Source organism: Rhinolophus hipposideros (genome assembly GCF_964194185.1).
Source record: "Rhinolophus hipposideros genome assembly, chromosome: 14".
Taxonomy (NCBI): Eukaryota; Metazoa; Chordata; class Mammalia; order Chiroptera; family Rhinolophidae; genus Rhinolophus; species Rhinolophus hipposideros.
Window position 1 is genome coordinate 33,338,203 of NC_138060.1, and position 27,476 is coordinate 33,365,678.

At 45.7% G+C, this 27,476-nt stretch overlaps 1 protein-coding gene across 3 annotated transcripts in view; it reads right to left on the bottom strand.

Moving 5' to 3' along the window:
* The window catches only part of EPHB1 (EPH receptor B1), a 427,967-nt gene that overhangs the window by 66,924 nt on the left and 333,567 nt on the right, over positions 1-27,476 (bottom strand). For 2 of the 3 annotated variants that reach the window (XM_081072777.1, XM_081072779.1), the window contains 4 exons: positions 24,386-24,548; positions 21,844-21,952; positions 20,917-20,981; positions 7,864-7,986 (listed from right to left, as the gene is read on the bottom strand). In XM_081072777.1, coding sequence (XP_080928903.1) covers positions 7,864-7,986; positions 20,917-20,981; positions 21,844-21,952; positions 24,386-24,548 — 460 coding nt within the window. The remainder of the gene's footprint in view (positions 1-7,863; positions 7,987-20,916; positions 20,982-21,843; positions 21,953-24,385; positions 24,549-27,476) is intronic. The other variant, XM_081072778.1, reaches the window with a different exon arrangement.

Consider the following 27,476-nt stretch of genomic DNA (forward strand, 5'->3'; position numbering starts at 1 on the left):
AATGTTCCCTCTGGCGAGGGATGTGGATAATGGGGGAGGCTGTGCATGGGTACATGGGAAATCTCTGTACCTTCCCATCAATTTTGCTGTGAACCTGAAACTGCTCTTAAAAAATAAAGTCTTAGAAAAGATGCTTTCCTTGGGTAGGAAGAGATGGGCTTTGTAGTCAGTCACGACAGTGGCGGCTGCTCTCAGAAATCTGCTCTGCAATCACTGGAAAGCAGTGGCTTAAATGATGGTGAGTCTGTAAAAATAGCTCCTTTCCTGCTTGGCAAAGAAACAACTTCATGTTCTCCAAGCCCAGAGGTTTTCAAAGCACGAACTGCAAATGAAGCCACTTAATCCACAGTCTTCACTCAGAGGCTATGCTCCACCCTGTAATTAAGTGGCCCCCGAGTACAGTTGGGGAAAACTCTGGCCAGGAGTAGAGGAAGAAGTTCACATCCATGCCAAGCCCACCACCCAACTTTGGGCACATGACTTCTCCAGTCTTAGCTTTCCCAGCTCTGTACAATAAGAAATCAATGACGGACTGGTGGCCCTTCCTAACAGGGTGTGGAGTTTGTGAGAAAGCACTTTCTGGAAACTAAACTGTTGGAGACACATGTGGGTAGGGAGTAGGGGAGGGTACTGAAAGAGAAAAGGGAGGAAAGTAGGTTTTGGCAGCCTCGTGGGACTTGGTGGAAGTTGATCTAAGGCGCAGCAGGGCTTTTTGCCAGGGAGAGTGGGGACGTCCTGCTGATGTATCTGGGCTGTGGAGGTTGTCCCCAGGTAAGCCTATGGTGCTAAACTCTGGGGACTCTGGCCCTCTCGTGTCTCCACAGCCTCATAGGGAGTGGGTGGGGGTCAATAGGGATATTGTCGTGATTAGTAACAAACAGAAAATCAAGACCTTCTAATGTTTACAACCTAAGAAACTGCCGTCACGTATGGTCTTTGATCTTAGGTTCTTGTACTATTCTCAGGAAACTATTTTTGCTTTATTGACACCTTTCCTATCATTAGGGCCAGGACTTGAGGTCTGTGGTGCTTAGATTTGCCACGTGAACTGTAAAGAGCTTCCTTTTACAGGAGCTCTCAATCATGACCATACATTTTTCATTTTTTAAATAAAAATTCATAATCCCTAAAAATATTTTCAACCCATCAAGCATTAATATTATACTTCAAACAGATGCTTATAAGAATGACTGGGGTAGTGGTTGTGCTTGATTCTTTCTGTGCCGATCCTTTACTGACAGTAATTGCAGCCAGTCTAATTTTGGTCTAGCTTGACTTTGATTGGCATGCATCTTTGCAGCTGACCTTGGAGGCTCTCTTACAGCAAAACCTCCCCATGGCTAGGACCCAGCTCTAGCTGGAGGACAGTTTGATGGCCAGTAGCTCTCAGCAGGGGCTCTTAAACTGTGGTTTCTGCCCAACAGCAGCACCTGGGACCTTGTTAGAAAAATGCAGATTCTCGAGCCCCGCTTAGACCTACTGGATTAGAAGCTGAGTGGGTGAGGTCTTGTAACTTGGGTTTTCACACGCCTCCAGGTGATTCTGAAGCCTGGCTCACGTCTGAGAACAACTGCCCTCAAGGTTATCAGCTGAGGGTCATTTAGCTAGTTCCTGTGATTGTCCTCCCAGGCAGCGGCTGAAATGATTCTCTACAAGTTTCAGCTCCTTGCCAGTTCCCCTGTCCTACCTTCCTTAGCAAAATGAGGAAGAGAGAAAAAATGGTTCAGCAGCATTAAATGCCTCAACTATTAAGTATAAAGTCAGGAGGAAAGAATTTTCAATTTTTGAAAATGAAACATCCAACCTGCCAGCAGGTATTTCAGGAAGTGGTTATTGGCTGTGTGCAGCAGGAATCTACACACACTTGCACTCTTTTTTTTTTTTTTTTTTTCCAGCAGCATTTTGAAGTCACAAACTGCCTTGGGGGGAAAAAGGAAAGCAGTGCTTCTAGTTACTAATTCAAGCTTCCCCCAGAAAAGGGACTTTTAAAGAATAAATTGAAACTAGGTTTTAAAGTATGATTTCCAGCAAGTTTTATCACAGGAGCCTGTGCAAGGCAAGTAAGTAGGTTATGGCTGAACCAGCGACCGTAAAACCAGACCCTGCACCCAGAGCAGACATTACTAACTGATCACTACCACATTCCTCCTTTTCAGCATAGGCCCTCTGGTTCCCATTACCAGGCCATGGGAGTTGGCAGATGAGATGGAACCGCCACACTGTCCACAATACCTAACACCTAGATGGTGACAGCAAACTCTTTTTTTATCTTCTAGCTTTTAGTAGTCATTAGGCAATGTCATATCTATATATCACTTATTATTTTCCTAACATAAGCAAACACGTAGAATTAAAAATGCTAAACACCTGGGTCCTCACTTTTGTCCTTCTTAAGGCAGATAACTGATCATATTAGTAGAAGAGGAATACTAGCTGATGGTACCAGCGTACTCCAGGAAGAACATACTGTCCCCAGGTAATGTGAGACAGCCTTTGAAGCACACCAGATGGGCATACTAAATTCTAGGACAGGGTCCTTATTCCAAGCGAAGAGGTTTGGGCACACCAAACTACTGGATAGAATTTATCATCAGAAGCAATGTCCCGGTGTACTTAGCTGCTCTTTTCCAGAACAATAACCAAAGTAGCAGATAGTATGGGGGTTACATTCACCACAGTCAAATCAGCCATGCCTGGGTTTCAATTCTTGTGCTATCATTACCTCAACTGGCAGCACGACCTTCAGCAAGTGATCCTCTGAACGTTGATTTCCTCACCAGTGTACACACACATCCAGTGAGTGTTCAATGCATGCCAATTATATTAATTATAAGTACTGAAGACACCTATTTGCTTTCCTCTTCTAGAAACTTCCTGCTGTCACTGTTACCCAAAAGGAGGCTATCCTCATGCTACCCACCCTCACTCTGAATGAGTCATAGAAAGTCAGGCTGGCAGGTGGCCTTTCTACCAAATTATCCTCAAACATCCATCCTCTCCTTCAAAGAGAGAAGGCATGGGCCTAGCTGGTTCCATTCCCATTCGTACACATCACAAATTCCCTCTCCCAACTCTCTGTACCCAGCCTTCTCACCTCAAGCCCCCTTCTTGCTCATAGTAAGCCATCTGTGGAAATGCTGAATCAGCAGCTGCTAGACTTAGATGAAGATGTGTTTATTAACTAAAATACAATTGGCATGTCTTCCCCTAGATGATAGCTTCTCGTGACACCTCTACCTACATTTTCATGCACTTGACAATCACACTCAGGGCTGCTGCATAGTTATACAGGGTACACACTGCATAATCCAGGAGAGCCATTCATGCCATAGGGGCCCAATCATACATAGCAGCCCTGGTTGAGCTCTGGGCAAGTCTACTGATCAAACAGATCAGAATTATCCAGTGCATTGGAATTGACCTATGCCATGATTTTTATTAGTCAGACTCATGGTTACAGAGATGATATTCTCCAAAGACACCAGATAGTCTGCTGCCCTCTCTAAAGATACTCCAATTATTTTCACTATCTTCAGATAGGAAGAGAGAACCCTTCCTCTGAAGGGTTGGCCTCCCTTCATTCCACTGGGTCACTTTCAGAGCACTCCATTTCTCCCCAGTCTTTTCCCATTCTCCCAAGCTCAACCCAGTTCTCATTCCTGTTATGTTTTCCCCAAGGATCTACTTTCATTCGATTATATGCAACAAATATTTAATTGAGCATCTGAGAGCTACACACTAGGCTAGGCAGAGGACAAAAAAGAACTCGCACGTTCTCTTTCCCCCATACAACTTTGAGCCTGATGATGAAACATGGGCATTAAACAAATAGTAACAGAATTATCAATGAATAATTATAGTTCAGACTTCTTGAATGGGACCACACTTGGCTCATAGTTATTTTTTTATTCCTTTGTTCAACATCTTCCACAATTTTAGAAGAAACTGAGGCAGTTGATGCAATTCATCTGCCTCATAGTTTCTAGATTTTACTCTATTGGCTTTTGCTCACCTGCATAACCATTGCTACTCACACTCTGGGAACTGGGTTGCTTTCCTCTCCCTTTAAGATGTTTAATCTTGTTCCCCTCATTTCTGGCCACGGAATCTCTCCATGCCATGTCTCCCCATCAACTCCAGTCACCATGCCCACTAGTTTTTCCATTCACCATGTTTGGATATCTTTTGGTTTAGATCAGTTTAGTTATTTTAGTGAAGCCTTCCTTACCACCCTGGATCCCAGCATCTGACCCCACAAAGCCTCTCTACATTTCCAGGCAAAGCCCCATCCTGGGTCTGCATGCCTTACAAGGCAGTACCCGCCTTCTAGTCCACTCCACACAGAGCATCTATCAGTTTGTTCCCCACCTCATTTCTATCACCTACCCTGCTCAGAAACCTATAGGAATTCACCATTTTCTATTGATAAAATCTATCCCTCAGCCTCTGGGTCTCTGGGAATCAGCTTGAATCTGCAGCCTTAATAATCGATACTTACCCTCAGAAAAATCCCTCCCCAGCAAGCAGCCTTCTCTCCTCCTTGCTCTCAGTAGGTGCTGCACAGAGTGTCAGCCCACGCAAAGCCTCTCCATCCTCAGGGGCCTCACAGATCCCTCTGCCAGGGGTCCTCCTCTGACACCAGGCCTCTCCTTTTCCCACCTCCAAGCATGTGTTGTCCGAGCCCCTCATCTTAGTTCTCAATCCCCTACCTTCCTCTTGTGGAGTGGCCCTGTGTGTCTATGTTAAACAATAACCCACGCAGGACAAGATTGCTGGCATGGAGTGTATTTTCCAGCATCCAGTACAGTCGCAGGCACAGAATCAATGTTTAATGAATGAGGATCGTGAGCTTTGAACTTAATCCCTCCTGCAACAAACACGACCCTCTCCTCTGGCCCTATACTCAGCAGGCATTGGCCGATTCCTCTCCTATGTCTTTGAAATAACCTTGCGCAATCTGGAAACGTGTGGGTAAGTGTTCAACTACCAGCTCTCCCCAAAACAAAGACATAAGGAAACACTTGTAGCATTTACCAGTTCCCATGGTATAAATACTCCTACCAAAGCTGATGTCAAGTTACCAATATGATGTCACTGAACATAGGGATGGAAAGATATGCACACAAGTGGCTCTTGAAAGGTCGTGTAAGCTGGCTCCAGCACACCACTGCTGGAAGGTCATATTACTCTTTCTCCTTAAATCATTACATTCTCCTCTTCTGTCTTATTATCTCATGAGTTTCACAAAAACTTACTTTTTCTGCTAGTTTTCCTCCTGGAAAGCTCAGGCCAAAGGTTATCTCCCTTGGGAAGTCTTCCTGACCATCCCCTTCTCTCCACCCAGATGCTGAGCACCGTTGGCCCAACACACCTGTGTGGTGGATGGTGTAAAATAAGGAACACATTATTGGCCTATTTGCCACTAAGACTGTAAGACCTGGTAGTGGAAGAGCGGTTTGTTCATCTCTGGAATGCCACATCTAGCATACAAGAAGTGTTCAGCAAAACTTGATGAAGAAACGAGTGAAGGAAGCACAGATGACTTCTGATTCTTCTTGTCATGTTTTGTGACGATTGTGCTCAGTTTTTGCTCCCTGCTCTAAATCTGCCAGGTGCCAGGTGGTTAAGAGAAATATAGTCAGTTACACTGTATAAACCTTACCTTACAAAATTATTTGTTTTAACGTGACCTTCACACCAGCTCTTTTACCATGAAGTGAAGTCAGTCTCAGTGAGGCAGGGTGTGGGAGAAGAGTGGGGACTGAGGAGAACAAGAACTGGAGAATGGAGAAAGATTGATTCCAGCCAAGAATCTCTTCTGTAAAAAGGGCATCAAGTTACACATAGTGAATCGCTATCCACAGGAATTAGCTCTGGGATTTCTTAATCTCAAGGAGATGGGTGTCTGGTAGAGGGTAGTCAGCAGAAACCAGGCAGAGGTCTTTATCTCAAGCTACTGGGCATCTTATGAATTGCTCAATGTATCCATCCTTTCCCAGTACCATGTACCACAAAGAGGACTGGGTTTCTCTGAATAGAATGCACAAACATCAGGAAAAGCTACACAAAAATAGAAGGATGGCACAGGGCCATCAACTGTCCTTTTATAGGCACCCAGCAGTCTGTGAGCTCACCCCAATTGTAATTGCCTGGCAGGATCATAAGTGAGAAGGCTCTTTACTCCTTCCCTTGCAAAGGTGGGAGGGGGCTTATGTGTATTCCCTGGAATGAAATGCAGGCCAGGACACATCACTCTAAGCACATGACATAAATAACAACATTAAAATCACTAACACCATTACCACATGACATAACAACAATTAATAATGTGGGGAAACAGGGTGCAGGACTGAAAGCTCGCCTTCCCAAGTTTACTGGAGAAATCTGAGCCCCTGAGAGTAATCCAATCTATCTGGTATTCAGCCTTCCAAGGCAAGATCCTTAAATATGTCAGCATCTAAAGAAGAAAAAATTATCTGCACAGAAGTAAAAGTCGTGGTTCAGTAACATATTTAATGAAAGTCAATGGGAAATATGTAGAGACTCATGTGGATCAGATCATGGCCAGCTGGCTGGAACTCCTGAGGGGCCGGTGGGAGGAGAGTGGTGTGTCCTGACAGGGAGCATCCCAGCACCCACCGCAGTGATGCCATGAGGTTGAGCTCTTTAAGAGGGAAACCAGAGCATGAAAATGGTGGCCTAATGGGTCAAGCTTTCAAATGTGACTTCCAATTTCACAGATGGCTTTTTGACCCCTCAGTGCATTAAGCGAGGGAGTGAATGGAAGAACGGTGACTTTCCCCCTAAAGATAATATATGAAGTGGCTGTCTGTAAGACTTTGACTAAATATATTTTATTGAGTTAAAATATTATTGGAAGAGGCAACTCCATGACTCTCCGAATATATGAATAAAACATTTCTAGACACAGGAGCTACGAAGACTGCAGCTTATGAGTGACGAGAGCTTATACAATGGTTAAAAGAATTAAAGAAGAAGAAAAGACAAAGAATGTTTTAGAAGAATACAAAAGTGGAAAAGAAGACATGAAACAAATGCATCTTTTAAGAGGATCCAAAAGATTCAGAGAGAAGGCAGTAAAGAGATTACTTACAAAGTAATACTATTTGGGGATATTTTACTCATCTACATTAATAAGCCTGGGTCCATTGCCAAATTGACTCAACTACTGGTCCATCAGAGAAAGATGAAAATTCTAGATAAGCCTTTTGGTAGGGTTTCCTGAGAGTTAGGAAGTTAGAGTTAGAAGAGTTAGTCAGGCAGTTAGTTCTCTGCTAGGCTGAATTTCTACTCCAATGCAGTAAGATGGATGAGAGCACACATGTGTCTTGGGAGTGAAATTTGTCTTGTGTTACTATCCGTATCATAGATCTTTTGTAGAAAATATGGTTATGGGTGGGTTTTCTTCTGGAAACAATGGTTCTCCTTCAGTTCACCATGATCTGTCTCCAAATACATGTATGCAGGAAAAGGGTAACTAAAAATATGGGGGAAAATCTTGGCCCAAAGCCATGGAGATATCATTGTCAGTGAGTGGGAGACTAAGGCAAGCTTCTAAAAATTTATATTTCTTTTAAAATCTTCTCAACTGGTTTCCTATATCTTTTTCCTTATCTGAATTTGGTGGTCCATTTCCAGAGCTATTTCTGAATCTTTTAAAACCACAGCTGAATTCTCTGCAACACCAAACATGATCAAGGTCCCCAAAAGATCCCTAGATGCACATTATAGATGTTTTGATCTCATCTTCTAGGGAGAAAGATGGTAGAGAACACCTAGAATGTGGGGGAGAAGATGTTCGGACACCAAGAGAACAGAAATGAGGGGAGGGGAGAGCCATACCTGCTCCGATGACCTCTTCAATTTTCACAAAAGATACATCAATCTCCTTGGCAAACTCCCGGACAGCTTCATTGGGGTCCTCATAAGTGAAGGGGTCAATGTAGATCTTCATCCCTGGGGAGCCTTATTGGAGGAGATAAGCAGGGTTAACATCCCAAAGAGGATATGGTGGCGATTAAGCATAGGTTGCTGTCCCCAGCAGTAAGAGGAATCTCTCCTGTACAATAGGCTGCCTCTCCTTGCCTTGCTAGGCCTCCCATCTCCCTTCCCTCTGGGCCACGCTCGCCTGGTTCTCTGTCCTCTACTTCTCCTCCATCTTCTCTTCTGTATTTGAGCTCTTGATGAAATGTGGAGCAGATTACTTATAAGTGACAGATCGGGACCAGTTCCCACACTGGGCACTCACAGAAGGCACAGTAGCTGATTGATGCCAACCAAATGCATTAGCGGAAAAGTGGTGGTAAAATGGTAGGGTAGATATCAATATTTATCAACTTGACAACTTTCCTGAGTGGAGGCCACTGTTAAGGTTATTACTGACGGTTGTGTCCAGGCCTGGAAGAGGGATGACGATGGATTTAGAAGGGAAAAAAAAAAAAAAAAAGAATTTGCTATTAGGAAAACCTCAAGATGGAAATACCAAGACAGTATACCAGAAGAGAGAATGTGAAGAGAAAAACACAGAAAATACTGACAGAGAAAAGAGCAAAGTCTATGTAGAAAAATGAGGTGGAATGAAAGAAAAATGGTAATTGAATCCCCATGACTTCAGACACACTGAAGTATGAAAAACGAATAAAATGGTGAATGTGAAATACATAAAGGAATATAGACTTTGTCACTGATGTTTACAGTAGCAAGATAACTAGGTGTGCAAGGGGACAAAACAGAGAATTGTCATTGCAGAAAAACTAGATTCAAAAAGTGGAGGACAGGGGACAAAAAAGGAAATGGACCCCAGGAAACAAATGGATTCATTCACAATAGAATGTTTCCACATGTTAGATGTGTTACTAGGCAAAGCATAGAAATTGTTTTCATGGTGGTGGTGTGCTGGGGAGGGAGGCTCCGAAAGCTAAACAACACAGTCTAGCATCCCATCCTGGAGAAGGGGAGTCATTTTCCCTGCCCACCGCTGCTGCCTGGTTCATGGAAGAACCAGGTGAGCAGGGCAGGCAGGTCTAGAGAAACCCAAGTGCTGTGTGCCCGCAGCTGGGGACAAAGGCTGAGACTGGACCTCAGGTTCCCTGAGCTCTGGCCTGTCAGCACTGCACCCTCAATCCAGCTTATCCTTGGGTGATGCCCAGCCCTTCACACATGGTCTAGTTTTGACATTTTTCATCCAAAAATCTTCGGGTGGCTCTCCATCTCTCCTAGATTAATTTTGGCTTGGTCACCAATTCAGGCAAGGATTGACAGTGCCAGAGTACAATCCAAAGGGAGAAAGAAAATACAGCAAAGAATTGAAAGGGATGTTTCTCTAAGCCAAAGAGAGCCAGCTGCCCTGCCCAGAGGAACTGCCTTTTCTGGAATATGGGTTATCCCCAGTCATTATATATAATCACACCTAGCATGCCAGACAGCCTGCTTTAGGCTGGGCAACACCATCCTAGAATGCACCTTGGAAACCTGGGGATGATATCACTGATTTTGGAATCTACTGACTGAAATGTAGACACAACAAATAGAATGTTCTAATCCTGGGGGGTGGAAGGTGCGGGTGGGGAGAGTGAGTGAGAGAGAGAGAAAGAGCGAGAGAGAGAGAAATTGATTCTACTTTAATAACAGTGGATAAAAGGGAAAATAGAGAGGGGCATTTGTCTCTTTCTCATTAGAGAACAAGTGAAGAGCAAGGAGGACTGAAAACAGGCTGAAAGTGTCTAACAAAGCCAGATCAGCCACCTCAGGAGCAAACCTTGAGACAAGGTTTTGAAAACAAATGGCTTATCTGGGAGGTGATCCCAAGAAGTCCCTGTTACCACCATGGGTAACTGAAGCAGGCTAAAGCCCCCTTGGGGCAGCTCTGAGAGCCAATGTAAGCCACCAAAATCTTCATAGTTGGCCCACCCTAGCAGGGAGGGATCTGTGTATTACCACATGATTCCCACCAGTCATTGAGTGGGGGCCACACAGTCTGCTGCATAGGTGGGCAGGAAGCTCCATGGCCAGAGAGAGCATTTATGTAAATTGGGTAAAGGTAGGTCAAGTATATGGTAATGAGGGAAACTAGATTTGGGATGGTGAGCATGTCATAGGGTATATAGATATGAAATTATAATGCTTGACACCTGAAATTTATATGATGTTACTAACGAATGTTACCTAAATAAATTAAATTAAGAAAAAAATGCAGATGCTACAGGTAAAAGTTGGCCAGTGTGCACTGGAGGGGTGAGGGTGAGAGATGAGGCAACAACACGCCCACTTTAAATGCAAAAAGGACAGCAGTCAGTGTCAACAACCTGTGACTTTTCCCAAAGTCTGTGCTGAGATGAGAGGAGGTTGAGAGCCCAGAGGTGCGATCAGAACCTCAAAGCCTCGGAGGAGCCCAGCACAATGCAGCAAGTCCACACCCATCTCTTTTTTTTTTAATTAATTTATTGGGGTGACAATTGTTAGTGAAATTACATAGATTTCAGGTGTACAATTCTGTAATACATCATCTATAAATCCCACTGTGTGTTCACCACCCAGAATCAGTTCTCCTTCCATCACCATATATTTGATCCCCCTTACCCTCACCTCCCTCCCCCCACCTTCCTTATACCCATCTCTTAACAATTTGCGCCTCTGCCAGTGGAGGCAAGAACACCTCCCTTCCAGGCTGGTGGTAACATGAAAGAACATATTGTGAATGACATACCTAGTACAGTGCCTGATGTACAGAGAGGGCTCACAAATTCATATACTCATGATAACTGTTAGTAAATTGTTCTAGGAAGTGTTTGAAGGGGTAAGGAGGGGAAGCGAGGTGGGGTGGGCAGTGGGGGATGTAAGCTGCTTAGGGTTACATCAGTTACTTTAAAAGTAACTACACTGTTATTTTAGATCCAGGGCTTTTAAACGATGTATGCTAAACTGTCCTACAGGATCTCTTCCATGGAAACTAATTAAACAATCTAGAATGTGCTTTAATGAATGGTTTGCAAGTAACGACATATATCAGAATGAATGAGAAAGGATTCTGAGTTAATGAGGTTTACAGATATTGGCCCCAATCAGTTCGGGGAAGCAGCTATTCCCAGAAGGGAATGGTTTATCTCATGATAGTGCCAGGATTTTTTAGGCCAGTAATGGGCAACTAAATGCGCCTAAATGGGAGAAAGTTCATACTGTAATGACAGGTGCAGTTTACTCGCGAAGAAAGGTTTGCTACCTTGCTGTGGGGACAAAACCCCAAAAAACAGTTTCCAGGCTCTCGGCCTCACATAGAAAGGTGCTGGCTCGGGTAGTAAATGGCCATCAACTGTGATCAGATGCCAGCAGCTGTGGCTAGTTGGCCGTCAGCTGTAACCCGTAGGCCATTGGCCACTAATATAACGGCTGTGGCTACGCTAGCAGAGAAGGAATGGGGGCTAGCAAGAAGATGGTGGCTGGCAAGCGCGGACTGCTGTTAGGCAGATTATGTAGATCCTGCTTCCTGTGTCTCCAGCCCAGCCGCCAGCGAGAATATATTGGTTTGACTCCCCTACTTATGGCTCCATGGGTGTTCCTTTTTGGCCTTACCGTGTCCTGCGTTCTTGGGCGGGGAGTGGGAGCTGAGACCCTGCACGACAAATGGCGCAGCGAGCAGGGTACCCTGCATGACACTTGCTGACTTGTAGAATTATGGAGTGTGTGTGTGTGTGTGTGTGTGTGCGCGCGTGTGTGTACATGTGCACGCATGCACACACATGTGATGTCACAGCTACTCTTCTGGGGCCAGGGATTTTGATTGTTACTGAAGCCTTTTTCACAAGAAGCTGAAAAGGCTGCAAGGAGCCTCGCAGTGGTGATGCAATGTTAATTAGAATGTCTGGCCTCCATGCAACAGTAGGAATCACTTGTTTTCCCTGAAATTGAGGATACTGTTGTTACATTGAGGAAGGAAAATGGAAATAAAAAGTCGAATAAATAGCTTAAGCTGGGTGTTTTCTTCTGATAGTGTCTGATGGGGCTGACCTAGGAAATGGTCCTGGCCTGCTTTCTCTGGCTGGGGGAAGTGATCCATCTGCCCTAAATCAGAAGAGTGATTTGGCTGAGCACGTGCACGTAATGGCTCCCACTGCATCACCTCATCTCCGAATGACACATCTCTCCAGACTTCTCTCCCGCATTACAGCTAGCCTTTCTCAAGTCCCAAAAGATGATGAGAAAAAAGAATGCCTTTAGCTAGGCAGAACAGGTCATTTGTCTTTCGGCTCATTTTGTGTTTCTGCATAAATCCTGCATCAGCCTGTTCCTGCTCCCACTTGCCAGTGAGCAGTTTTTAATTATCAGGAAAATGGTATTTAGTGCAATGAATCACCAGACAATGAACAAGGAATTCAAGTCAGCTGCCGACTCGGGCAGAGCCAAACATTTGGAGACGGGGCTCAGAAAATGTGAGTGTTGGGGAAATATTATTAGTGGCAGTAATAATAATATCAAATGTAATATAGCTCAATAATGTAAGGTATTTCACAACACTCTGCCCAATGCCTCCCATTATTATTAATATATGTTTATAATATTTAAGTTTCCAATTATTTTTAACATAAGTTATATATCTTTGGCACAAAAATGGTATGTATGGATCTAAACTTCTGATTGCTAGTGCCTTGAGAGAGAAACATTTTTTTCTAGTTTATGATTTTCTTGTTTATTAATTTGTATTAAAGATCTAATTTATAGATCTCTGTTCTTTGACCTCAAAACCCATTTATGCTATGGCTGGGTCATAGCCTAGACTGCCTAACCCTTTAAAGGATCGTAGTCCTAGAGGATTTACTAAATCTTAAACATGAACCAAGGCTTCAAATATATTAAGTTGGGGGAGAAATGACTTAGCCACAATCCAGAGCCTTCCAGCATGTCACAGAGCAGTCACTGAGGCAAAAGGAACTCTGGGCCATTGTCAGAATCAGGGGGCTGTCAAAAGTGAAGAGGCTGCAACAGATTCTGGGGATGTTGGCAGATGTGTGGAGTGTATCTAAAAGGTCAGTTTACAAGCTTACAAGTGCCTGGTTCTCAGGTAAGAGCAGAAGTGAGCTGGGAAAGGGCCGGTTCCAAACAGTAGGTGACATTTAGGAATTACAAGCTGAGGAAGAAGACTGAATGCTCCTCTTTAGGCCCTCTTGTGCATTCAGAAAGTAATATACAAAGTCAGCATCATGGACGCTGAGTAGGTCCATGGAAAGCACGACTGTCTAGGAGGCTTCCAGGGTGCCAAGAAGAGCCTGATGGCTTCCAGATGGTGAGATTCTTAGAGTCCCACAGTATGGTTCCAGAAAAGATAGTTGGGCTGTTTTCAGCCACTGACATCTTGTGTCCCAGCAGGTTTCATGGAGCCATGAAAAGGAGGCAAGTGTGTTTCCTTGGTCCACACTGTGGACCCAAGGCAGACTTTGTCATCTTTGTGACTCATTTAAATTTGATCCAGCTATCTAAACACAAAAGGGAAGCAGTTCAGAAAGGGAAGCATATGCAATTTAGTCCCTGGAAAGGATTTCATCCTACCCTCTGCCTCAATACATTGATCACTCCTCATTTTTCTCAGCACTGACTGGACACCCAAACAGCACTGTTCCAGGGACTGTGGGAGCTACAGGAAAAATAAAGTTCATGAATTTCTTCAGGCAATTAAGACATGAAATAACTGGGGTACGATGCTGAAGAGGCTAGACTCAGGAGCCCACACCTGGAAACAAGCTGTAAGTGCTGCAGAAACCAGAGAAGGCAGAGATGTATGAATGCCAGTCTTCAAGGTCAGAATCCTAAAAGGACAAGTCACATGGTCATGCATTGGAGAGGGAGAAGCTTGTCATGAGGCGCAGCTCAGGGAGAGGCCCACCATTTCATGAGTGAGGAGAGTGTGACCCACTTGAATGTGGAGAGAAACGGGGTCTAAAGTGGAACAGTGCTGATGTACTAGCATGAGAGGGCCCTGATTACCAAACAAAGGTGTTAGGATTGATTCCATCGGACACTCAGCTAACAACTGTTCCATCAGCAGGGAAGGGGCGTACGGAGAGCAAGGCATTGGGGAGTTCATTTTGCTGGCTGGCTGCAGCATTCACATGCATTGTCGTGGGGAAGGGGCTGGAGGCTGAGAAAACAACTACGAGGTTATTGCAATAATTAAGGTGGAAGATAACAGTATTCCACAGTGAGAACAGAAAATGAAGCAAGAGAAATTTCAAAGGAATTTGGTGAGTAATTAAAGGTAGAGAATTAAGGAGGGACAAGAAGAATTCAAAGCAATGTCAGGATTTCTAGAATGAAGTGGTCCTATGAACCAGGTAATGGACTTTGGGAAAGAAACCCTGTGGTCAGGGGAGTTGGTATATGTGGTTTTAGATTTTGAAGGTGCACATAAAATAGGCAAAGACTCAAAGTCAGAAAACTCAGAATTGAAACGGAGCTGGAAGACTGGATGTGGAGTTGTAGATTTGGGAGGCACATGGGTGGTCGCTGAAGCTGCTGATGGGAAAGGCTGAAGATCGAGCCGTCTCTTGGAATGAACATACCAGAAAGGTTGATGGGCACTAGAAACAGTTTGTTCCACCTGCTTCTGAGGCCTGAGACCAAGACAATGGGTGGTTGTCTTTCTCCAAGAAAAAGCAGAGGTCCTGGGTGTCCAGCCAGGACTTGGGAAAGAATCCAAGAGGAGAGCCCCAGGGCGGGCAACGAGCCTGAACGGAAAAGCATTCTGAGGATCTGACGGTGCTCTTCCTTCCACCTTCTGTTTGGGGGTTTCACCACATTCTCAAGCTTAGTTCTTCACACCACGGTTATTGCCTAATATGTGTCTCCAGGAGGAAAGCGAACCACCACAGTCTAGTTGCTACTGAGGAAGGAATTTCAGGAAAAGGGTTTAACATCTCCCTGCTTCTTAGGTATCAAAGTCGAGGACAGGCAGGTCCTTTCAGGCAAAGTCCACTGGTTCTGGGCCATGAAAATCATTCTGGGAACCTGAGGGCCACAGCCAAGGAGCTCAAGACTAAAAGAGTGAACATGGTTTCTAGAGGCCCTGGCTTAGAGCCAGCAGCAGACACATGGGTGAATCTAGCTCATTAAATTTATTTGCCTTTTAATAAGCACCCACTGAAAACTCAGCCACCTTCTTATACCAGGGGGCCTTTCCTCCTCTCCCCCAAGGCCCTTATTTACTTATGCTCAGTTACAAATGCTCCCGTTACATCAAGAAGAGGCAGCCCAAATTTCCACAGTCTGTCTCCCTCCCTTAGGGGTACACCTGACCTTTACTCTGGTGCCTAAGGTGGTTTTCAGAGGGCTAGATGTTGTATCCCCTATAGTTCTAAAACACACCTACCACCCAGAGTCAAGAAAGCTGGGTGTAGAAACTTGGAGCTAGATGTTTTTTCTGGGTCTAATCTAGTTGAATCTCCCTCCTAAAGCAGAATCTGCTCTACAACATCTTTACCTGACAACTATCTCTGCTTGAATGCTTCTAAGAACAGAGAGCTCACCTCCCCACAAAGCAGCCTGCCTCTGTGTTGGACAGCGCCAGTTTGGGGTCGGGGGGACTCTGTTATATTGCAGCAAGTCTGCCTTCATGGATCTTTCCCTTGATGGTTCCATTTAACCTCATGCAGCACAACAACATTCCTTCCCTTTTCCATGATGGTATCATGCTTGATGACGACCTCTAGGTCCCTGCCTGCATTTCTCCAACACCACACTGGTGCTTCCTAGTCTCTGAAGTAACAGATTAGGACTTGACACCCTCCACAGGCCAGCTGCTGTCCTCTGGATAAGTGCTTTTCTGACAATGTCCTTTCTGAAATGGGGTCCCCAGAAGCAAGAACGTCACTCTTAGACGTGTTCCTATCAGCACAGAGGACAGAGTCTCTGTGCATCACTTCCTCTGATCCGAATTTTAATGGACTACAGAGTCCAACCTGCGTTTGAAAACTGGTTTCACACATCCCTAATTCTAAGACTCCAGACATGTTGCTTGTCCCCTCTTGAGGTTCTGTTTCATCATGTGCAATACCTACCTCACGGGAGAATTATGAAGATTAAATTAGTTAATACAGGTCAAGTCCGCAGTGCTCAAAACTGGAGTATCATTGGAGTATCAAAACTGGAGTATCATTCTGTGTCAGTAACAGGGCCTGGCTCCTTTATCAGCTACATATCACTCAGATTAAGAATGTGGTCAACTAAATACCTACATTTTGTTCCACACAAACAAATAGCTAGTCAGGTCTCCTCCTTTTTGTACTGCTTTCTTTTTGTTTTAACCTAAACACTAGATTCTAGATTTATCCCTCTACCTTTCATCTGGCAGATTTCAAATTAGCATTCAAAGCTGACGGATAGTTCTGAATTTTGATTCTGTCTTCGACGGTGTTAGTTATGCTCGCCGACTCTTACCTGCAAACTTGATAAGCATTGCTAGGCTTGCACCTGACTCATGAATTTAAACACCAATCAAACAAACAAGAGATTGAATTGGACAAGGAGTAGAATAAACCCGGTAACTTCCTGTCTGGCTGACAGAGTCACTAACCCACTTTCTTCTGGTAGAAGACAAGCTGTGTCCCCACTTTACAATGCTTTCCCTTAGGAGAGAATCAAATCTTTTTGTCAAAATGAAAATTGACTGCCTCTACCATTCCTCTTGAATTTACTCAATGTGTAACCCTAGTAAATGCAATAAGGCCCTCATTATTTTTGTCTTAATAATCCTTTGCTGGTGCCTAATGGTCACTGAATTCAGTTTTAAATGCCCAGACGCATGTGCTTCAGTCTCTTCAAGTATTATATTTAGCAGGGATCAAGCTCACCCTTCTGTTCTGCAACCTCCGTGCTCTGCCCTCTTACCCTGTGTGAAAATCAGTGTGTTGGCCGGTCTACGGTCTTTGGGCACATACACCACCCTTTTCTTTTTCTTTTTTTTTTTGCTTTTCTCAAAGCTTAATAATTGTAGTTCTGTGATTATATCTGTTGTTGCCTGCAACATGGAAATGGGTCTGTTAAGGTTGCTTTCTGAAAGCCCCTGACCCCTTACCAAACTTTTATCTTCCCCTCTCCCCACCCCTACACACTCCATCCAGTACCTAGCAGCGTTTCCCAAATGCAGACTCAACTGGAATTTTTCTAAGATAGATTCCCAAGCCCACCTGACATACCTGGATCATCCTGTCCAAGCAATTTTTAGTCAGCCAGCACTTTCTGAGAATTGACCCACATAAACCATGAAGACACTCCATCTTTCTGCCTTTTCTTGGACATGGGAAACACACAGTCCTGCCCACTCACCTTGAACATGAACCACAGGTTCCCAGGCTCTTCATCCAAGCATTCAACACTACATCCAGCATACTTTCTCTTCCCAACCCACCTTTCCTCTAGTCTCCCCAGATCCCAATCTCCGTTTCACATGCCTGTTCACTGTGCTGCAGGCTCAGAAAACAGACATAAACCAGTGTCCTAGAGAGCATGATGATCTCACAGTGACCAGATATGCCATGTCTGGTCACCAGGCAGGCTACAGAAGGTTCTCCATTTGCAAACGTTTACATTAGGTCTCCCACAGCTTTTGTATCATCTTGGGAGGCAGGTCTGAGAGGGAAGGGACCATCAGCCTCTCTCTGGTGCCCTCTGTCCTGCCTGCAGGGATGAGGCAGGGTCCGCTGAGGCACTGATGAATGAGGCTGGAGAGCTGCTGCAGGTTTTCCCTCTGAAACCAGTGACATACATCTGCTGCAGGTTTTCTATCACTCCCAGAGCAGGAAGCCCTCAGAGTTCCAGGTTGCTATCCACATCCCACAGTGAGGGGCATGCATATGGATGCCCCAGGTATAATGACATGCACACCTTCAGATTAGGCTTTATTGAACTTTCTGTCTTCTGTAGTGGGACCCGGGGGGGAGGGGTGGTGAGGTGGGTGGGGACTAACAAACCACCAACCAGGACACCTGGTAATAGTCCTCAGCCCCTTCTCACCTGCGCCTGACCACCAGGCAATTTGAGCCTCTGCAATATGGGAAGAGCATAGGCTCTGCAGCCAGACTTAGGTGATGTGCAGTCCACTTCTTCCACCTATGAGCCATGTGACCTGAGTAAGTCATTTAACCTCTCTAGATTAATGACTGCCTCTGAGAGTGGTTGTCAGGGTCAGAAAAGTGGAAGGGAGCTACCAGAATAAAGTTCCCAAAGCATGATGCAGAATAGGCTTTTTGTAATTAATGATTACTGCCCCTTCCCCATCTGGGACCAGGCAGTCCCCCATCAGAGCCTTGTTTCTTCTTCTATTACATGTGTGCTGAGTCTTCCTCCAGCTCTACAGCCCTCCTGCTGTGATTCTCCAATAGTGATAGCTTTAGTAAGAGGGACTGATGGCCACGGGAGAAAATGCACTAATGCAATTCAATGCGTGAGACTGTAAGTTTAGAGAACCTGGTATAAATTGGAGCCAGGTTTCAGGGACTGGATAAAAAAAAAGAACAGTTATGAATAGAGGAAAAGGACATTTATTAAAGGTGAACTGAATTAAAAAGAAGACAGACTTCTAAGGCAGCCAACGGAGTGAACTCTAGTCCATAAAGAACTCTGTGTCTGTCCGAGTCACAGAAATGGCTAATGCACAGCCTGTCAACACTGTCCTCAGCTGTCCTCACCGGTGGCAACAAGGTTACTATGACTGCAAACTGAGTTTTGGGTGGACCTGGGAACCAGAGAAGCCTGTTTCTGAAAACCTTAGAGGTGACAGAGTCCCCCAGAACAGGGCTGTGAACATTTTGGAAGCACCTCTGTGCATGTGGGTGCCACAGGGTGGCCCAGCAGAGCTGGGCCCTCCAGAGCAGGAGAACGGCCAGATCTCAGGTAGAAGGCCCCAACAAGTCACCAAGCTGCACCTGACTTCATGATTGGGAACTCTCTGTACCCCACCCAACAGGTAATAACAAGGTTTAGCTTGCATGCCTTTAAAATGGGAGCTCTCTCCTAGGACAACCCATTCTAACCGTGGCTACCTGTAATCTTCAAAATGGTATTCCTCCTTTTGAACCCAATTTTGTGTCCTCTGCCTTCAGGTCGACATGGCCATCTCTAAATGTCTCATCCAGAGAGTTCTCAGGATGCCAAATCTAAAGTGGACTTTACTGTGGCCCTCAATGTGGCAAAGAATGAAGAGCAGGGAGCGGGGGAAATGTCAGAAGACTGAGGCAGAGGCCGGGAGGCAGGCAGACGGAGAAAGCCCTTCATAATCCTGCTGTTCCCAGGAGAGGGCACCTTCCCCTGAGAATCATAGATACAATAAAGTCTTTGTTGTTCAGCTGGGGAAGCTAATGCCTTGCCTGCAAGGGTTAATGCACAGATTAATATAAGGGAAAGCACCATTAGATTGCGCCATGAGGCAGGGAGTCAGGATGTGGGAACAGAGAAAGAAGGTAGTAGTGTTTTCCCTCCTGAAACCAGTGACATCTGGTTAAAATGGAGGCCTGGAGTGGCCTACAGTAGGAAAAAAAGTGGGATAAATGGGATTCTGAGTGTTTTAGGAGCTGTGTGTGTGTATTTAGAGAGGGGCCACTGTCTGAAATCCCCACCCCCAGTTTCTGCTGCTGATTGGGGGGCTGCCCTGGATCACCATGGGAGAGCCTCAGGGCCTCTCAGCCAGCACAGTGATGACTGTTTCGACAACAGCCCAGCTGCCAGCGGCTTGGTCCTCTACAAGCCCTCAGCAGGTTCTTGCCTTGGATTGAAAGACCCTAGAGAACAAGACCACACCTACAGAGTGGCTTTCGTACAGCTCAAGCCAGCACTGGCCATGTTAGAACATAAGCTCCTTCATGGTAAAGCTGCTGTGTGGATGTCTTGTAACAGTGGAGAAGGGATGAGTTTGAGCCATGAGAACTTTTGCCTCTAAGCCCATTTTCACTCTCTGAACTGGCCACTCAAGGCATGCTTAGCGTGCGTGTGTAGACAAGGTCTGTTTTCCATGCTCACTGCTGCATGAACAGGAAGAAAAGGGCTTACATTGCAACAGGGGGATTTAACTGAGGTGAGGCTTACAGAAGAAGCCTGTCACAGCACAGCGTAAAGTGCTGGGACAGATTTCTATGGACATCCGTGGAATTCAAAAGGAGTTATTCAGAAACAGATCACGTCTGCTGCAAGGATTAAGCGTACCGCTTTCTAGAGGCAGGAAGATGGCCCAAGTGACCCAGTGAGAGACCTTTTCAGACCATGCAATGTTGTAATTACACAGATGAAAGAATAATTCTGACATAAGACTTTACGTTGCACATTGGTGAGGGGAAATTTTAGCTATAAAAATACTATATGTCATTTTTTAAAGAAAGAGGAGTAGGATAATGAGTGAGAAAAACTTTCAAGGTACTTTTTAAAAGAAAACACTTGGGAGATATCCCCACACTTTGGCCTCTTGGGCTCTGCTATCTTTTTAATTCCCTACATTCATGTTCTCTGGCTTATCTGTGAATTTGGTTAACACATTCCCCAGCCGCTCCGTTGGATAAGATAAGGCAGAAGATGTTAATAGGGAACCCTCCATCTTTTCTCACTGTGTCTGATTTCAGGATTCATTGACTTGCTAAACCAATCTTTTCCCTGCATTCCGTGTCCTATATGGGCTTATCAATGCAGAAGATAATCTACTTGCCAGGCATCCAATGAGTGCCCACAGTGGGCAGTCAGCAGATAGGGCGGCAGCCTGGGCTCCCTGGGGACCTGCAAAGAGAGGCGGTTCTGGGGCACTGGGGGCTGAAAGGAGGCCTGCGGTCAGGACTGGCCAGTCTGGCTACAAGGAGCTCTCCAAGCACTTGCCTGCTCTACTCAGTAGTTCTCCAGGGGTCAGGCAATGGGTGTGTGCTTTCTACTCACCTCTGCCCGTGCTGTAATGCTGGAGCTTGTCGCTGTACACAGCCTCTTTGCTGTAAGCCCGTTTCCTATGAACACAAGGAAGAGGAGCTCTCTCAGCTTTTCTGCTCCACGGAGTTCTGCCTAGGCCTCCTGTCCTGATGGGGGCTTACCCAGGCATCTCCTGGCATGGGGAACTGACTGCAACTCTCACTTTAGGTGTAGCTCCTATCGTGGCAGGTACTGTAGTTTGACCACCTCTGTGGGCAGCTGGGTCTGCTTTCAAGCCAAGGTCTTTCAGAGGCCAGGCAGGGCTATGGGCCCCTTTCAGAGCTTGGGGTAGAGGCTCTTGAGGATGCCTATTAGGGCTCTGGCTGCACTGCAGCACTGCTTGGGAGGGGCCAACCACAGGGCTTTGCACAGCAGAATCTGGGCTAACCACCAAAAGCAGTAGCAACAGCATTAAAAATTCACAAGGCCTTCAGGGCCAGCGCTTCTGCTGAACTCGGAATTCCTCTTTTCCTCCTTGGTTCCCCTACACACAGCTGCCTTGTGCCCTCTGCTGAGAATCTTGGCTCTCTAACCAGAGGATGGGTTGTGGCACAGGCTGTGATGCTCCAGTGGGTCAAATGCAATTTTGTCACTGTCACTCTGAAACATTGTCGTGTGTGAGGGGGGCTAACATCTCGGCTGAAATGAGGCTTGAGGATGGGTGCTGTTTATTCATAGCCTTTCCTAGCTCTTATAGAGGAATTGATCCCAGGCACAGAGAAAATAAATAATCTAGGGAATTCTTGGCTGCCTATGGATTGAGATGGAGTGATGATCAGGAGTTGGACCGTGTGTCCAAGAATGGCCATGACTGGTCCAGGCTGTGTGACCTGAAAGGGATCCAAATGTGGGGCTTCCTAGTCTGAGGAGAGCAGGCTGGGGTGGGAGTGGAGGGCCTACCTGCTGCAGACGATGGAGATAGCCACCAAGGACACAACAAACACAACTCCAGCCGCCGCCGAGCCAGCAATCAGGGGCAGCTGCTCCCTCAGCTCAGACTTGTAATCATCTAGGTGAGAAAGAGACATTAGAATCCTTCCGATACCCTTTGCATACAGCTGGGACTCAACGCATGATACCAAAGACATTTCGTGTGTGTGTGTGTGTGTGTGTGTGTGTGTGTCCCAATATTGCAAGGGAGATACTTAAGAGTAAAACATTATTTATTGTTTATGTGAAATTCAAATTTAACTGGCTGTCCTGTACGTTATCTGGCAACCCTGATGGCAATACCTCTTGAACTGAGGTTCCCATGCCCTGCATCAGAATCTCCTGAGCCCAGTTGTTAAACATGATTATTTCTGGGCCCCTCCTCAGATCTCCTGAATCAGAACCTCTGGGCGAAGAGCAGGTGTCTGCATGTTTACCAAACACTCCAGGTGATTCTTATGCTCCCCAATGTTTGGGAATTAGCCTTCAACTCTGTGGGGGGAGAAATAGACTTCTGAAGAAGGAGGTAGTTCTGGAAGGCCCCCACTTTCTAGAGATCAATTTTAAAGACTAAAGGTAAAGTTTCAGTTTCTCTCTGCTGAGAGCTTTTTGTAACATGGATGCTTTTTAAAAAATTAATCTGGCAAAAGAAAAAGAGCAAGGACCCACCATGAGAAGTCTATAACAATGTCTTTATATATTCAAAACGTCATGAAGCAATGTCACCTTCCCACAGGTCCTCCAGCCTCAATGACCCATCATTGATCAACCTGCAGACTCACCTCGTGCTGCCATCGGGGCCCAAAGCCTCAATGAACATCAGCGAGTGTAATTACTACCGATGTGTGATCCTCAGTCGTTAAGATTAATACTCCCGAATTTGGCCACTTACCAGAACTCTCTTACATCTAGCACCTCTTGGGTTTACAAAACTTAACTGCCAATGTAAAAGGAATAGCCTTCTTGGGAGAAATTTGTTACATCTTGATTTGTCTAGCAGAATTTCCAAGAGACCGGTGCTCAGATCATTTTGAGTTTTGGGCTTTTAATCCTGTGTACCTCTTGATGCCAAAGTGACCATAAATCTAGATGGTAAGTGAGGTGCCAAGAGAGGGACAGAGTCCGTAAGGAAAAGAAGACAGCCTGCGTTTTTTGTCATACAGCAGCATTACTAATCTGAATAAACTGGCTCACCTTTCCACCCCATCTTAACATCCTCAAAATCTGAAGAAATTTCACCTACAATAAACTCAAAATGGGTTGCAAACTCCAGTCCAACAGGAGCCAGACAGCTGGCACTAAAGCATCTAGGAGCAAATCACTGGGAAGTGGTGGGCACTCCACGGAACAGCGGTAGCTCACCGTGGAATGCCCACCAGCACTGCATCCTCTTACAGTTACTCCCAAGGAAATGGATATTATGATTTTTATATGGAATCATATGATTGTTAAATCTTTCTGGTGATTTTTTAAATTGTTAAAAACTGTAATGTGTCAGTATAAAACCTCAAGCTCTGTCAAGTGCCTAGTCAGAGAGTGCTGGCTTCAAATAAAATGTTATATAAGGGCAGGCTTCTTCCTTTATGATTTAAGTAAGAAAGGAAAAATTAAAGGCTTTCCATTTGGGTGATTAGGAATAGATTGACATTTGCAAAACCATCAGGAATAGATCATAAATGAATAAATAAATGTAGATCGTTGGGTAGATAGTATGTAGGTAAATGAATGCATACACTATGGTGAATGGCTAGCTAAGGAAAAGAGTGAGTGAGCCCAATCAGGCAGACGCACCCGACTCAATGCTCAGGTTACACGGAACTCTGATTTTCATTAGTATTAAGGGGGGTGGTCTCAGAGGAGGGGAGGAGATCATTATAATAGGGAACTAATAAAGCCCACAGGTGGAAGTGTTTTTGGTGACTGACTTTCTGGCCTTGGGGACAATTTGGAAAACAGTGGCCATTGTCTCTGGAGACACCTGAGCTGACTAACTGGAGATTACAAATGAAGCTGCTTCAAATGTTCTGAGATGCTGGGTGCATGGGGCTGCCACTCCCCAAATTTTAATCTCTCCATTTCCTTCCTGGAGACATGGGCTCATGCAATGAGGCTTTGAGCTCAGCTCCCAGTGCCTGAGAACAGAGGGCTGCAGTGGGAGTGAGGGTGAAACAGCAGGCTTCTGGGCCCTGCTCCAGAGACACTGAGAGGTGTGTGGTGGGTCTCACTGCTGTGCACGCGCAGGACACACCCAGAGGCCTCTCTGCATGTGGTACAGAGGCCCTTCAAAGGCAAATCCCCTAGATATTGGAGAGACATGCGCCGAACTTTAGACAGATATGCTGTCTGGTGAATGAAGCAAGGAGGCAAACCTATTCCACAGCGCTGTTGGGAGGCAAACCCTTCTGAGGGAATTCTACCAGAATCCAGCTGGAGGTTGGCATTTTGGCGGAGAGTGCGGCTCCTCCCGCCCCAGCTGCCCAGCCTGTGCTCAGGTCACTGGCCTGCCCCTTACCGTCCGTCAAAGTCTGGAAGCACATCTTGCCGCTGAACTTGCCATAGCCGGCCACAGTGCGGGCGCGCACCTGTACCACGTACACCATGCCTGGCCGCAGGCCATCGATCCGCGCCGTGTTGGTCTGGCTCCTGGCCATGGAGGAGTTGAACTCATTGTGTTCCTGAGCAAGAGCAAAGGGAAGGGGTCGGCAGCCCGCTCCTGAGTGCTGCACCCCTAGCCCGCTCTACCTTGGAGTACCCAGGTGCCAGCAGTTCTTGGTCCTGCAGATCTGCTAGAAGTTGTCACCAGACCTAGGCTATCCCTCTGAATGGGGACAGACTGGCCTGGCCTGGGGGAGTGTAGAATTGACTCTGGACTATGGAGTGGCTACACTCTCAGCAAATGGCTGAGCTCTCAGGGCCTGGATGTGGGGTTCATGGTCATTTTCTACTCCTCCCCTCCTCAGGGTTCAGAGGAAGAATAACAAAGCACATCCATCTTTGCAAAGCCTATCCAGTCTCCGAGCTCAGCAGAAACTAACTGGGTAGACTGAGCTGCCCCATTAGTGCCTGCCTCTCCGTGTCTGGCTTCTGCTGTTTTCTTTCCTCTCCTCACTCCAACTCTCCCTGATTACTCCTTACAATGGCTGTTCTAGATCATTCTATAAGTTCCCTCAACTCCTTAAGCAAATAGCTTTACATCTACTCTGCTGAATGTGCATGTCATTTTGGAGTACCTCCCATACCTGCTTCTGCCTTGATCTGTGTCTGTCTGGGTCCCCATCTTCCAGGTCCATCTCCCCCAGATTCCGGGGAGGTCAGGTCCCTTCTTCCTGGAGAGCAGGCCCTGTGTCCTCACCCCTCCTACCTATTTCCCTAAATAGGTAGGCCCCGCCCTTCTGTCTGTCACTCTCTCTAGCACCTTCTGCCCTGTCCTCCACAGTTCCTGTTGTCTGTACACATGTGTTCTCAGTTTCACACAGGTGTTGCTCCTGTTTCTCATCCTTCTGGTTCTTCTGCCTATTGTGAGTGTCCTGAATCAGTTGCTTCTCTTTGCTACTGATCTTACGTATTATAACATTTGGCTTGTGCCTGGATTTTTGTAGCGTCCCATCTTTTCTGCCACTCCCTTCCTGCCTATTCCAAACTTCTTCTTAAAAAAGATTTCTGACCTTCACTAAAATTATTATTAGATTAAAAACAACAAACAAACAAACCTCCTAAAACTAGATTCAAGGGCCCTTCATCATTTCAATCCCTCACATCCCCTAAATCACCACGTTGCTGCCCCTCCAAGGACCACAGCCCTGGCTACCAGACCTTTGCTTAGGCTGTGTTTCCACTGTGCAGTGCCTCTCTCCAGGCATGTCAGGCCCCCCTGTGCCCTCCAGTTCCCTTAGGCCGACACCCCTCAAGGCCTGCTCTTCTGGGAGGGCTTTCCTCACTACTCCAGCCCGCAGACTTTCTTATCTTGTCCTTCATCATTACACCTCATTCTCAGCACCTTCAGACACAACAGCCTTCTCTCTACTCACTTCCATTGGGGGCATCGTGGAGATTAGGGCTTAGTTCCGAGCATGCAGGAACATGAGTTTAGAGTCCGGGCCTGTCCCTGTCTGCACCATGAATCTTAGAGCAAAATGGGGACATTAGTAAAAATGAAGAGCTTGGGTCACTGGGATGGAGGCGCTTAAGTCTCACGTGCAGATCGGGGCTACTGCAACCAGTTCTAGGCACAAAGGTTCCTAGTGACATGGTGACAAATGAGGGGAACGATGATGACAAGAGTTCTATAAACCGCATCCTCCATCGACAACAGATGAAACTTGGGGAGTTGAGTGAAGACAAAAGAAGTATAGTAAAATGAGTAGACATGAATGTTGTCTTAAAATATGTAAAAGTCTACTTTGCAAAGGCGAAGATGACAGGATGTGTGTTCATTCATTCATTTGGCCAGGCAGTCACATGTATGACACATTACCATATACTGGGTGTTATACATGGGCTACAGGCACTAAGGCATGGTCCCTCTCCTCTGGGGACACAACATCTTGTGGGGTAGACCAGAAAATAAACACATAATGACAACCGTGTTGACTGAGTGCCTTGCTTGGCAGAGGGCAGCTTAGGGGGCTGTGGAAGAACAGCAAAGGGTCACACAGTCCAAACTGATAAACAGGGTAGGAGGAGCTCAGAAAAGGATGACATGAGTTGAGTTCTGAAAGATAAAATAAATTAGCCACATAGAGAAATGTAGGGAGTGAGAGCTGAATAGACTATCCCATGGGAACAGAATAAAACATACAAAAATGAGGTCTAAAGGAGTTCAGGAGCCCACAAGTAACTGGGTATAGCTGGAGTGTGGGTGGCATAGGGGGTGGTGATGAATGCTTCAGAAGCAGTTGTAAGGGACCATAGGTGAGAGGCCAGCTTGAATAGACAGTCGAAAGTTACAAAGAGGCCCACGTGCACCTTAATGGAGTCTGGGAGAGACTGCCTGAGGAAGGACTACCCATTTATCATTTGATCTATTTACGAAGCAGGTGGATTCTCCACCATCCCCAATCAGGGATCCAGCAGAAAGAAGACTGTCCACTATAGAAGATGTCACAAAGAAGGCATCTACGTCTTTGGTTATTACTAGCTTGACACAGTGGAGAGCTGAGATCTGAAACTGTGAAAATCACATCACCTTGCAAGTTAGGACAAAATCCCATTGCTACAAAATGAAGGTGGCTGCCTGAGGTCTCTGGTTTTCCTGGAATCTATGGAAGTATGCACTGCTTGAAATAAGTGAAGTATTGACTGGGCAGCTCTTTTACTGACAAATGTGTTTTGATGTATTGGCATTTGGATTTTGAGGATAAAACATTAATGCATAATCATTTTCTAGTCCATACATTTAAGAAGTTCAGTGATTAAAATGAATATCATTCCTTGTTCCCTTCAAATCCATTAACCAACTTCAGGCAAACAAGAGAAGAGCGAAGGTCATGGTTGCTTTTTTTTGGTCACGTATGACTGATTTCATAAGCATGTGGGAGATAGAGGCTGTGGCTGTTGTGGGCAGAGACCGTGTCTCCCTTATTTTTCCATCCCCAATGTGTAGC